General features: G+C 41.2%; 1 protein-coding gene across 1 annotated transcript; it reads right to left on the bottom strand.

The window, feature by feature from the left end:
* Positions 1-296: 296 nt before the first annotated feature.
* Positions 297-12,828, bottom strand: FAM3B (FAM3 metabolism regulating signaling molecule B). The gene is made up of 8 exons (XM_040585113.1): positions 12,638-12,828; positions 9,014-9,157; positions 8,077-8,200; positions 7,329-7,387; positions 4,384-4,434; positions 3,086-3,173; positions 2,229-2,361; positions 297-1,321 (listed from the first exon to the last, which is right to left on the bottom strand). The coding sequence occupies exons 1-8, from the start codon at positions 12,654-12,656 to the stop codon at positions 1,232-1,234; spliced, it is 708 nt and encodes a 235-aa protein (XP_040441047.1). The 5' UTR covers positions 12,657-12,828; the 3' UTR covers positions 297-1,231.
* Positions 12,829-13,893: the final 1,065 nt, after the last annotated feature.

Below are 13,893 nucleotides of genomic sequence, written 5' to 3'. Positions count from 1 at the left end.
TATTTGAAGCACCATTGAAGACTTCAATGAGGCAACACAGAGAGCAAGAGCAGACTGAATCCGGCTCTTGGCAGACACCCTCTCAGGTCACCACTTCTGATTTTCTCCTGCCCAAAGGCTAGAGCGCGGGACACTTGTAAGTAGCTGCATAGAGTGCTGCGGTCCGTCTGAAGCTCAGCACGCAAAGAAACTTGCTGCTAAATGAATGTTTCACTGTTGAGAAAAATGTAAAGAAAGATTAAAATACACCAGGTAGGTTTAGTCGAGGGATGTCAGCATTGATAAGGACAGCCTTCAGATGCATAACCGACTGGTGCAAAAAGAATGGTGATCAATTATTCTCTGTGTAATTGGCCTGGTCCTTTTATGTTCATTTAGCATGTCCGAGGAATAACTAGAGTAACAGTGAAATGCTACAGGAAACGACTTAAGCTGTGGAATCTGCCATATGGGAGGCTTCTGAACAACAGGGGGACAAACACCAGTTCAAGAAACAGCCAGACATACTTGATGCACTTCAGAAAAAGGAAAACTGAATAAATGACTTCTACAGTTTCCTTACAATCATGTGTTTGATTCTATAGTTAGTATGAATAACACTTAAGCTTGCATGAAGTCACTACATTTTTTAAGCTAAAATTCCAGGAAGAAAAAATAATTGAAACAAACATGTAGATTTGCAGCTTAAATTTGGTACAATAATTCAAGTAACTTGATCTTTACACGTTGACATTGTTATTCCATGTTGTCAACATCACTAAAACCACCTCAACAAATGCAACTGTTATTTCCATACTTTCTCCAAAGAGAACTGACGTTACCAATAAACTAACATCAAAATAGTTTGCCTTCTTGCTAGTGATTTTATATTACAATTTAGACTAAGTTGTATTTGCATATTAGTCTTTAAAGGGAACAAAAGAAAACATACTAAAAACAAACCAACCCCAAACCCTGTAATTACTAATGACAATGTATACTCACTTTCAAAATTCCTGGTATTTTATGACTGACTTCCTGAACACTATAATTCCAAACCGGAGTATTTTATCTCCACTTGTCATGAAAATACCTATTTTTTTTCAAACTACAGTAAAACCTCATAGAGGAAAGAAAGGTTAAAAACTGTGCATACAACCTATTGTACAAGAAGTGTTCAGGTTCTTATTGGGTTCTAGAGTCAAAGATCTAAAAATATAGAATCATCTTTATTAATGAGGTATGCATTTGTTCAGATCAGGCTTCTTGGGATACAGCCTTCTATTTGGATTTCAGCTGGCCAGCCACCGTATCTGTTCCTCTTCTTGTCAGAGTGGTTTATCTGTTAAAAGAAAAAAAAGTAATTTTTAAAATCTGTATTTGGCTCTCCATTTACAAACTAGTTTGTCAAACCTCGTACAACAGAAGTAGGTAAGACTGGGAAGCTAAGTAACACGTTGCACGTCTTGCTGGACATAATGGGTAAAGATTCCACCAGTTTCTCTCTTACACGGAGTGCTTTATTTATTTCCCAGATGGCTTTCATAATATACACTAAATTGAATAGCTTTTTCCTGCAGAAGCTCTGTAATGCAAAGAAGATTGCAACAATATTCTGGGGAAAAGACCTATGGAAGTTTCACATGCCTTTGGAGGGAGTCAGTATCATCAAGGGAACTGACCTCCGTATTGGGTTTTCTCATTTCTGCCTCTGTCATATAGAGGAGCACAGCTGGGCTTACAGCAAGTGAATACAACAAGGTCACACAGGCAAACAGAAATCTGATAGGAAAATGGTATCTTTAGTCCTCCTGAAGCCTGAGGGCAAGTTTTTCAGAAAAGGTTTGTGATGCTAGCTTGCTGTATGTGCACGGCCAATCTGAGACAGCCCAATTTTCATATAAAAACAGTGTTTTATTTTCAGGAAGTCCTTGGAATTTGTCCTTCCAGGAGAACATGTAAGTCTCTGTACAGCCTGTCAGGTTGGACATTTCAAAACTGAGACTCTCTAGAATGGCTGGTCACTTCTGAAACTTGTCTACGGATGATTTAGTGCTGGTGTGGTAGAAGTCACTACTGTACATGGCCCAGATCCAAAGCAAAGAATGATGACACATTAGAGAACTTGCTTTGTGCAACTAAGGCTTACTGAACAGACTACAGTTATTACAGCTAACACACAAAATCTGCACCTGAAGGTTACACCTGATATACAGACAACTATAAAGTGAAAGTAAAATGAAGCTGACCTTTTCTTTTTGGATATTATCTGGCAGCTTGAAGCCTTTGGCAGCTATAAAAGCCCAGCTTGACCTGAACTTCATATTCCATATTTCTTTACTTCCCAGCTCTTCTACTAATTTTTTGGCATCATTTTTCAACCTAGGAAAACGTAGTGAAAAAAAATGTCAAAAATTCAGGACGTGAAAAATGCTGAAAAAGAACACAGCTGATTCATGCTTTACATTAGTAAGTCAGCAGAAGCAAAAATGAGAAGTTTAAAAAATCCTGAGAGCTGTTGTAGTAGCATGCCATTAAACTCCAGAGCAAAATTATTTTTCTTCCTCTTCTCTACTACGTTCCTGATATAAACAACCTGTTTATAACTGCGTAGCAGGAAGAAAAATGTATCTCAAATACTATTTGATGATTCTTAAATAAGGGCATCAAATGTTTATCAACCAAATGATTCTTTCCCTGTATAATTACCGTATCATGAATTCAGCTCAAAAAACCTTAAGATTTGAAAGCACTTGAAGAATCAGGTTAAGATGTAAGAAGGAATAACCACTGGATACATTATAATTGGAGGTGTGGACACCTTCCTAATAGAAGGCTGTGACCCAGAGGTAACACCAGTGCCCTTTAAGAGGACAACTGGTGCTTTTAAACAAATATAGCACTATCTAGCCATCTTTGGAAGCATCAACATACATGAAATGGGCAAGCACTGAATGGACATGGAATCAAAACATTTTAGACAGGAAAGGAGAGGACAACCCTGACTACAGAGTGAAATTCACCATTCCTTTACACCGCTACGCAACAGTTATTTTCAAGCTATTTGTTGTTCTGTTCCTCAGCTTCTTGTGAATAACTTGCTTACCGGGTGCTTCCATCATCATGAGTCACCATCAAAAGGAGGGACCCTTCTGGTGCATTTTTAATGAAAGTCATCATCTCTCCTGAGTGGTCTGTTGAATCAATTACACAACTGATTATTCATTACACACATATTACATTCCATATACTTTCAGCTTACTTTAACTTTTTGGCCTTGTCTATTCAAAGGGACACCTAATTACGTGATTTTTCTGTTTATAGGCAGAGGGCCTAATCCTGAAAGGGGCAGAAAGCTGCTGGCTCTCACTGAAGGTGAAGAAAGCATGGATTGATCTGCATTTCCCAGTAGTAAAAAAGATACTTCCGAACGTCTACAAAAAACATTTACGCCCAGGGCAAGTATATAGATGGTTTCTTATGTTTACCTCACATAATATTATACATGTAAGCAAAGCAAAGAATAGGCCAGGAGAAGTCATTGCTATTCTGCAAGCTTCCTACTACCATGATAACTGCAGAGCTGAGTTTCACACCCCATTGTCCACCCACTTAATGTAAGTGGCAGCATGTTTGCCGCACTAAGCTATTTATTGGTTTTGCAATTGCTAAACATACACAAGACACTTGTTTTCCATATAAAAAAATGTAACAGGCACCCTGGAGACATTACAGTCTATATACTATATATAACATTGTAGCCCCATGATTAGTCTCAGTGTGATTTCTATTCATGCATGTACGGTCAGAAGCATTCTTAAGTGGTCAGAGAATCAGCTTCCAGTGCCTCATAGCATTGTTTCTCCTCACTAATAGGCAAGGAAACTGTTACCATTCGAAGTTTGGAAAATGTCTTAAAAGCTATTCTAAAAGTATATAATCTTTCTGGCTACCTGGAAGGATGTTAAGAGACAGACTAGCGTATTTTCTGTGATGATTTTGCAACCAAGATAGAAAAAAATGTCAGGAAAAGGAATTTTGCTGAGTGAAGTATTTGAATGTGGTACCTAGCTCAATGCTGTTCCTACAAGACTGAAATAATAGGGTGGTGGGTGGTGGTGGGGGGTGTACGATGATTAAAAAATGACAATTTGACAATTTAAGGAAAGGCAAGAAAATTAAAAAAAAAAAAGACAATTAACTATCTCAACCAACAGAAGAAATCCAGCTTTTCAGGCAAAATCTGTCATCAGATCTGGCCAGACCACATTTTATGAAGACAACAGCTGTTTGTTTCTAGCTGATCCCCGTCAATAATACAATCGTAGTCATTTGAAAGAGCAGGATAGTTATAGAAGTCTTTTCTTAACACTGAAACACTTACAAAAGCACTCTTTTCCCTACCTCCTTCCCACATGTCAAAAAATTCTGCTGATGTAACTTTTCCTGTTTTGTCTGTAATTAAAAAAAGTTGTGTAAATATCAGCAAAATTTATTAAGTTAAATCTGCATATACAGCATTTTCAGCTAAAGCTAGGCATCTCTAATTTTGTGTATTACTGGCCTTCTGAGTTTTGTTTAAGTTTTAAATTGGAAAGAATATGGAAAAACGTTAAGATTTGGGGAGAATATTTTGTTTCATGTAGTCTCTGAATCATCAGATTGTGACCAAAAAATTTTTATTCCTTTTTATTTCAGAGAAGGAATTCAGTGTGCTGTGTGCTTCTATGTTTTTATATATACTATACTAGGTCACAGCCATAAATAGGAAAATTGGTTAAGCCTAAGACTATATGAATGAGCTTAACACTATTCTGTTCAGTGTCTCAGATCTGCAAGCTTTCATACCACTTGGATCTCAGTGGACAGAAACACAACACTTATTACTGTATCAAAAATTAGGCATGCAAACAATTAGTAATTCTAAAACATTTTTGTTAATATTCATCATTAATTATACTGCTGTTTAGATGGCTATCTTTGTTTAAACAAGACATGTACACTTGGAAATACTTTCCAAATTTCTAAATCCATGCCAACTGAGTTAATTGAATTTTGTTATCCAAGACCCTGCTTAAATCCCTGCTACGTGAGAGGGTCTTTTCCATTTAGAGTGCATCAATTCATTTTTAGTGAGAAGATCCAGCAGTTCCCCATTCCTTTCTGGCTTATCTTTGATCCATATACAGTAAAATCATGAAGGCAGATTGTTCTGAACAGAGGACTCTACATGGCAAGTTGTCCTGGTTTCAGCTGGGATAGAGTTAATTTTCTTCCTAGTAGCTGATGCAGTGTTGTGCTTTGGATTTAGTGTGAGAGCAATGTTGACAACACACTAACATTTTTAGTTGTTGCTGGGTAATATTTATAGTAAATCAAGGACTTCTGGGTTTCCTGGGCCTTGCCAGCAAGAGGGCTGGAGGGGCAAGGGGAACTGGGAGGGGACACAGCCAGGACAGGTGACCCAAATTAGCCAAAGGGATATTCCATGCCATGTGATGTCATGCTGAGTATATAAACTGGGGGAAGGAGGAGGAAGGGGGGGACATTTGGCACTATGGCATTTATCTTCCTGACTAACCATTACGCATGATAGAGCCCTGCTTTCCTGGGAATGGCTGAACACCTGCCTGCCCATGGGAAGCAGTGAATGAATTCCTTGCTTTGCTTTGCCTCTGTGTGTGGCTTTTGCTCTACCTATTAAATTGTTCTTATCTCAACCCCTGAGTTTTACATTCCTTTCTGATTCTTCTACCCATCCCTCTGGGTGAGGGGGAGTGAGCGAGCAGCTGCGTGGTGCTTGGTGGCTGGCCGGGGTTAAACCATGACACAAGTTTACCACACTGATGAGGGGAAAAGGTGGCAAGTATCTGTCCGTGGTGAAAGAGAATACTGGAACTGGGCTTCAGAGCAGAGATCACAAAAAATTGGAGAAGGCTGTAGTGAGGACAGCAGAAATCCACAAAATTCTTTCCTCCCTCTGCGTTAGCTTGGGCTTAATAGTTCTGTCTTCCTTCTTACAAAAGACCATATTCATTCAGAGAAGAAAGAGTTATCATTATGGAATAAAATACAAGCATGATGCCATAGGAAACTTATTGAGCACAGTCATTAGCTTGACTGATATAATTAGAGGACATGTAGAAAATACATCTCTCTACAAATTGCTTCGAGATAATGGATAGATTTACCTGCAGATGGAGATGAAAGTGTAGCTAAAACAACTATATGTGCAATGAAGGAAATGACTGTTTAAAAATGTGAAAATCTGATATATCACTTCTTTTTCCCCTCACTAATGTTAGATGCAAAGACAATGCTAATTCCCTACTCCTATTTGCTATAACCTTGCTTATGCATTCAAGATGTGCATTTTCCCCCTTACTCTACAGCTGTGTGCTGAAAACTAATTTTTAACTGTTTGCCTATCATAAACAGTATACTTTTTGTGATTCCTTATTAGAAAAAAGAAATGCAGCAGTTCATTGGAAAAAAAAATTTGGATCAGATTCTTGTCTATGGTCATTTAACTCAGTGACTTCAATAAAATCATGCAAGTTTAGGCAAGGTCAAGAACTTGTTTAGCAGTATTGAAACAAAAAAACCTGCAACATAAGTGTTTTGTGATTAAAACCAACACGATTGTGCATCTGAACTCCCTTTTTCTACCCCCTTCACAACATTTAGGTATTCACTTTTCTCAGGATCCATTATTGAAGACACTGTGCTTCATCACCATTTCCATTCACCTAAAGTAAAATGGTGCTTTCAGATCTGGAATAAACTGCACCTCCTGCCTTCCAACAGCTCCTACTATAAGTAAAGACATATAATGGCAGTTTAATATTAATCAAACTTTGAGTTTGTCTTTCTGTCCACTGACCAAGTCTGGAAAAGGAATTTGTACTTTGGTTGTACCTTGGAGCAGACCTGCAATTCTCAGTTACTGCTCACCCCTTTTCAGTGGAGAAGCAGATCTCTTTTATCAAGGACTCAACCCGAAAGTTGAGTCTTACTGCTGGAGATCACGGGTATTTTTGCTATCTTACATAAGAAGCAGGGTTTTTTATCTAATAAAACACACATATACCACTTCTACATACACATTTTCTATTTTCTTATACTGATTATGAACATTTCTTTTGTTTATCCAGAAGACCACTTCTCTCACACAGATTTGTTTTTCCTACATTTAACATGAATCAAGTTTGCAATTTTTTCCTTTCGCTTTTCTTCCATACTAACTAGTAAAAAATACCCCCCCCAAACAAACCCCCAAATTTGCCCAAGAAGCTTTGTAAATTATTGCAGCACAAATATGTGTGTCTAACTTTTTTTCTTTTACTTACAATCGACAATGGCAATGTTTATACCTCTTCCAACATTACCCTTCTCTTTGCTTATAAGCCTGGAATCGAAATAAATACAGTATCAGCAGAATGCATCTGATCCAAAGCTATACTTACCAACGGTAAGTAATTTTCTGATGTTCATGTTTTCTTCAGTTATTTACTTCAAGACTTTGTAGTAAAAAAGAGCTATGGCTTAAAAATCTTGCACATTGTATCAGTCAGTTTCCTTCAACAATACACAATGAGTTTTTCAAATTGAGCCAGATCAAGAAAAGTACTTCATACAAATGCAGCCAGAAATGTAAAGGAAGAAAAAAACAAGATAAAATGTGTTTCTGTGGCAGCATTCTGTGTGGACTATTTCTACATAAAAGATCATTGCAAGGTTTTGAAATCATTCTACCTTCCAGTTTGAAAAGCTTTTTGAAAAGCAGTTTGAAAGAATTTCAGAAGGTATTGATAATTCAACATACTGTAAACAACTGGCCATTCAGCACCATGAAAATTAAAAATCGTACTTGAAACTAACATTGGAATACAGCTTACGTAGCAGATCAAAGAAAATAACCTCAGATTATGTATTTATTAAAAAAAAAAAAGAAAATAAAGAGTTAAATATTGTCAGATATATTCTGAAGTTTAAAGCCCCTGGTAGGAGCTTACTTTCTACTACTGAACCAAAAGGAAGCACCCTTCTCCACAATACAAAGCACTTGCTTAGATTTAAAGTTAGATTGGTACTCACAACTCATCATCAAAACAAATCTTAGCTAGCTTTCCCGTGCCGCCACCACTAAGAATCCGATAGGCATAATCCCCAGGTGAGCAGGGAGACCAGTGATCACACTTCTGCCTTTTTGGGACTGGAGCTACAACAGCAAAGATGAGAAAATGTTTTCTTGGATGCTAGATAAACAGTTTTTACATAGAAGGAATTACTTAATGTCAACATGCTAAGCTCAAACATACATACACAGAACCCAATCCTGCCAGTTTTCCAGTATCATGGCAACATTATACAGATTTGCCTGGGCTTTAAGTTATCATTGACTTCCAAACAGCTGTGGGGACCAATAGCAAGCTTATCTAGGGAAAAATGCCCACAGAGTATGATCTTATTTGAACCTAGAGTAATTATTAAGTGCTATTTCACAGAATAGGAATCAAGGGCTAGACAGATGAAGGTTTCCTACCAATAGCTTGAAGTTAATAGTTATCATTTTCATTTTAAGCCTTTTTCGCATGATAACATAGTCATAGAATGAGAAAAATGTACACATTAAGCGACCCAGTCAGATTAGAGAGAAAAGATAATGAGAATTTAATTACAAAGCTTGGTTAGTGATTCAACAGTTTAACATAACTGTAAAATACATGTGAAATAACCAAAGCTGCAGCTGCAGCTTTGTGCTTATATGCCAGCAAACAAATAAGATGTTCTTACATTACTATTCAATTAATTATATTTGCATAGTGACAAATATAGGCTGACATTGTGTTTCTTCAAAGATAATGTCTAAGAAATAGTTCAGACTTGCACTAATTACACACTCAACTTCATTCTTACAATTGCACGTACCACATGATTTATTAGCTAACAAGCCATTTATCATTTAGCATGTTAATATACAACATTAGATATAGTATAAAGAAAAAAAATTAAAAGGAATACAACTACACACCCCTCAACACTGGTTTCTTTCCAATGTCTTGAAGATTAGCAATGGATGCTGTTATGGTGGTTTTGGATACAAAAGCACAGAGTAAGTATCCCAAGTACCAACCAGCCAACGATGTCAACAGGACTCCTACTAATTTCAACAGATCTGCCAATGGAAAAAAAAAAAAAAGAAAGAAAAGAAAAGAAAAGAAAAGAAAAGAAAAGAAAAGAAAGAAAACCACAGAGGCATAAAGATTTTTTCATAGCAACACACAAAATCTTGTATTTTCTCTGGCACTGCTACGCAAACTGGCTATTTTATTTCTGGTACATTGCATTAACCACAACCTTCAGAGATGTGGCAATAGAGTATTCATTGCATTCCCATCTCTGACAACCCTTTTCATTTCTAAAACTTGATCTTCAAACAGAAAACTCCCCTCAACACTCCCCTTAATCCAAACCCATAATACTCCAAAGAAACATGAAGTTCAACTTAACCCTAGTAGGATTTTGACTCTGAAAAATAAGTACCAGATACTACACATGACTATACAGGTAGTATGCAAATAGTATTGATTTTCTGTGATAGGCGGACACTACAGAAATGGTTTAAAGCGCTGACCATACAGGGAACTCCCTCCATCCACTCTTTTGAGGCGCTAGGTAAAAATAACTAGAGAAGGCCCAAATAATCTTGTTCACACCATGAGCTCTGGCTGCATTCAAACATGACTGGAGTGGCTGTTCCAGTTATGTCAGTTTCCATGGACCATATTAGCAGCGCATCTACACACTACAACAACAGGACTCACAATTTTCTTGACTATGAAGAAATATAAATAAATTGCATATCGATAGATCCTCTTCCTCATCATTACAAATGGTAACATGCATTCCTGATCTAGAATCACACCACCTAATTTATGACACTAACTAAACAAGGAAGTATCACACTGCAACTGCAGAACACCGATGTTTTGATGTCATGAGATACTTCCTGGTCTGTAAAGAAACCTGTCCTTGAATGCAATGGTCCATTAAAGTGAAAAGGAAGAATTTTTAGTTTCGTAGTCCTGAAAATCAAGTTCAACAGAACCAATGTCCAAAATAATTAGTATGCTCACTTTGCCAACCTGCTAGAAAATAGTGTATTATCTAACCTAAATCTTCTTTATAACAGTTTACTTTCATGAAGATATTCCTTTCCTTCTTGGAACTGCCTTTTATAAATATTATGATTTCTGCCCTACCTCTTCTCCAGAATAAGGCCAAATTGTTCACTTGTTCTCCTCAAGTCCTGTTTTGCACAGACTAGACACACTAGTTCAACATACACATTATGGACACTCTACTTCTGGTTATTTGTACCAGAAGGAAGTTTGATTATTATTTTTTTTTTCAGAAGAGTAGACTTTATTCACTCAGGTTCTTTTTATAATCCATCATCAAGACTAGAATATTTTTTCCTGCAAAGATTTTACCTCTCTAGCTACTCCATATCCTGTATTTGTGCAGTGGTTATTCCTGCGTATTACCTAGCTTTAAAAATCAAAACCCTAACAGAACACTGCAGAAAATGCAGACTGGTAAAGCTAACGCTGAACAGTACTACCACCTAAACTCCCCGTTCTTTATAATAGCAACAGAAGTAGCAAGTGGCCCTCTCTGACCCAATCATCCCCTAAAAATGAAGCACTGCTGTACTCCAGCTTGAACTTCAGCGAGGAAGAATGCAGATCATTATGAACATTGAAGGTTCTTCTGTAAATAATCCCAGTTTCTCATTCCTTGCCTCAGAAAAAAGGAAGGTGTGTGTGAAGACAGTAAACCCTTTTAAGATACTGATCTGTGCTCCTAAAATGTTCTGTGTCATTGTATTTAGGAGTTTTAAGTGCGTGCATTTGTGTGACTGTAAGGAAGATAACTGTGAGAAACTTACTATATTTTCATCAAAGGATTAAGATTGAGAAAGTAATATAATGAATCTTCAGAGAAAGGACACATTTCCCAATTATTACCTCAGTCTACGAGAAATACGTCTCACTCTACCACTAGTGGTGCAAACCTGCACTAAAATAATACTGAAAATTACCCTAACATTTCGTTCATACAGTGAATGTGAACACTGACAAAGTTCACGTGCACAAAGAAGGAAGCTACAGGAACCCAGCAAAATAAACATACTCACTTTTTCTCTTTCTGAATATTAAAAAAAATCAGATTTATACACAAAATATATTTAATTTGTAAAAAAGACCAAATCAGAAGCTTCAAAGACAAAACTCAGGAAGAATTAAGTGAAAACTAAAAGTTTATTTAAATATGTCAGCAATTATTTTTTCGGGGGGTGGGGGGCATTGTAAAGATCTGTGACACCATCAGTCAGGTTTGGTTTTGCTTTTTCTGTTGCTGGCTTAGCAGCTTTATCTTTACAATGATTTTGCACTGGTTTTCATTGAAAATATGGAGCAACTCTGTTGCAAAACAGGCTCAACAGCACAACTCAACACCTTTTTACCTAAGGAGAAGAGGTAGTACATAACATCCAACTTCTTGTTATTGTGTTCCGTATTTTACTTGAACTGCAAGCTTCTTAATGGTTTCTAAAATGTGCCTTTTAAGGTTTAAGGAATACATTACCAACTTCCTGCACAGTTTGTACTTAATTCTCAAAACAAAATATTTCCACTATCAGAAAACTTTTGGTTTTGCTTTCTTGGATTCAGAAGGCTCTGGGGGACCTCACTGACCCTATCTGCTGGGCCCACTTGGATCTCATAGATTTACTGAGGCTACGTATCCGGCACACATACGCTCTTTTTTTGAGTTCCTGCATAGACACGCATAAAACCCTACACAACAGCAGCCAAGTCATCAGCTCAGACAAACTTGAAATAGTTAAGAGAGCTTAAGATTTGCTGTCCGCCGCCGTTAGGAATTACAAACGCGAAGTCCAGCCTACACGCAGGACAGCCAGGCAACGCTTTTGCTGATTCCAGAGGCAGTGGCTCCTCAGCCCACTCCTTGGCTTAGCGTGGGGCCGGGCAGTGCGGCAGGGGCCCTCGCTGTGCTCAGACATGTGGCACAAACCCGAGGTCTCGGCCCGGGTGCCCACAGCACTGCGGCCGGCCGGTCAGCCTGTGGGCAGCCCGGGACCCGGGCAGGCCGGCTGGCGGCGTGGCCGGCCGCGGTCCCACCTCACCGCAACGCCCCGTCGCCTTTCTCCCTCAGGTGCTGCCTGCCTCTTGGCAGCAACCAAAGCACTAAACACGAGCAACAACGTGAGCGTTTTTCGTGCTTAGCTGACTCTGAGTCCCCACGCTGCCATACCTTGCTACACCCGCCTGTCCGTACGCAGCAGGGCTTTAACAAGAGAAAACAAAAGTAATAAAAATAAAAGGATAGATCCAAGACTCCAGCTCAAATTAGTCCAACCTAGGAAGCGGGGAGTCCATCCGTTTCCTGATGTTGGCCAGGGGCCCAGGGGCGAGGCCACACACCGGCCCCCCCGCCGCCGCTGGCCTCAGGGGCGCCGTCAGGAGCAGCCCCCCGCCCCCTCCCCGCGGCGAGAGGCGCCTCGGCGGGAGCACGGGGCAGCGGCACCCCCGCCGCCGCCCCCCTCACTCGGGGGGCCGCTACTCACAGTGCCGGTTCAGCCACATTATTCAGGACGGGGGCAGGCTGCCTGCCCTTCCTCCGCCTCCTCCTCCTCGTCGCTCTCCCCCGCCTCGTCCTGCAGCCACCGGGACGGCGCGGGAAGAGGAACGGCCACCTGTCAGCGCCGCACCGCCCCGGCGCCGCCGGCGGCACGGCCAGGCAGGGCACCGCCGGCCGAGCACCGCACCCCGCTGCCCTGGGCGGTTTCGCCAGACGGGAAGCCACGGAGGGCCGCCGGGGGAGGTGGCAGCGGCGGCTGCTGCCACCCCGGCGGGCGAGGCTGTGCTTGCCGGGCGCAGGAGGCGGCCCTGCCACCCCATTGCCCGGGGAGCCGCGGGCACCTCTGGGGAGCCGAGCTGGGGGCCGGGGCCGGCGAGACCCACAGCGCCGGGTGCGGCCGAGGGGGCCTGCCAGGCCGCGTTGCCGTTTGCTTTGTCGAGGAGGGCCGGGCAGCACCGAGCTCCCATGGCGTCTCCTTGGCAAGGGCGATGAGGGGAGGGCCTGGTACTCCCAACGGCCATGGCTGCGCCGGAGGAGGAGGAGAGGGTATTCGGGATGAGGGGAAGGAGGACTCATCCCCAAACCAAGCCCCTTCTGAGCCACGGAGACACAACAGGAGACACCACCTAAAAACTCAAACATGCAGCGCTAAAAGTTACTCTCTGCAGAAAGAAACCAACTGGCTGGACGGATCAGAAGGAAGGCTCACATGCCATCTGGCAGCCCATTCAAAAAGCTGTTTTCCCCCAAATCTCAAAATGAACCCGTTATTTTTAAGTCTGTTTAACCCAACCCAGAAAGCAAGCGAGCAAGGGCTTTTTCCTGGTGATGGCCAGGGTCTGCCTGGTGTTCCAGCTGTCGAGGCCACGGGGCAGGGCCCTGCCGGACCCCCCCCCTCCTCCTTCCTCCTCCCACTGCCATAGCACTGGAGTGACACAAGTCCTACCATGGGCACCAGCCCGCAGGGCCAAGCCCTTGGGTTATCTTTTTTTTGCCGTGGCTGCTGCCAGTGCGGCGAGCAAGGTGTCGTGCACCCTCGCCTGCATGTGTCCTTCCTGGTGGGGTAGCTTGGTCAGTCCTTGGCTCCTCTTGCCCCACCAAAAAACCCGGCACTGCTCACACTCTGGATGTGGGGCAGCACCCCTGCTTCTCCCCCGCTCCTTCCCGGCTCCCCAGCCTCCCAGGCCAGACCTAGGAAGTGTGAAACTACAGCACGGTGCTGGCAGGGCACGTTTTCCAGCC

This window comes from Falco naumanni, chromosome 2 (assembly GCF_017639655.2).
Source record: "Falco naumanni isolate bFalNau1 chromosome 2, bFalNau1.pat, whole genome shotgun sequence".
NCBI lineage: Eukaryota > Metazoa > Chordata > Aves > Falconiformes > Falconidae > Falco > Falco naumanni.
Note: the sequence above shows the minus strand (reverse complement) of the source record. Positions and strands in the feature narration are given on the sequence as shown.

What these genes read in the sequence shown, in the direction of transcription:
- FAM3B (XM_040585113.1), bottom strand. An exon ending in AAAGAAACCAGTGTTGAGGG is followed by an intron (nt 8,201 to 9,013) that starts GTGTGTAGTTGT and finishes TTGCTGTTGTAG; the next exon opens with CTCCAGTCCCAAAAAGGCAG. An exon ending in AAACATTGCCATTGTCGATT is followed by an intron (nt 4,435 to 7,328) that starts GTAAGTAAAAGA and finishes TTTTAATTACAG; the next exon opens with ACAAAACAGGAAAAGTTACA.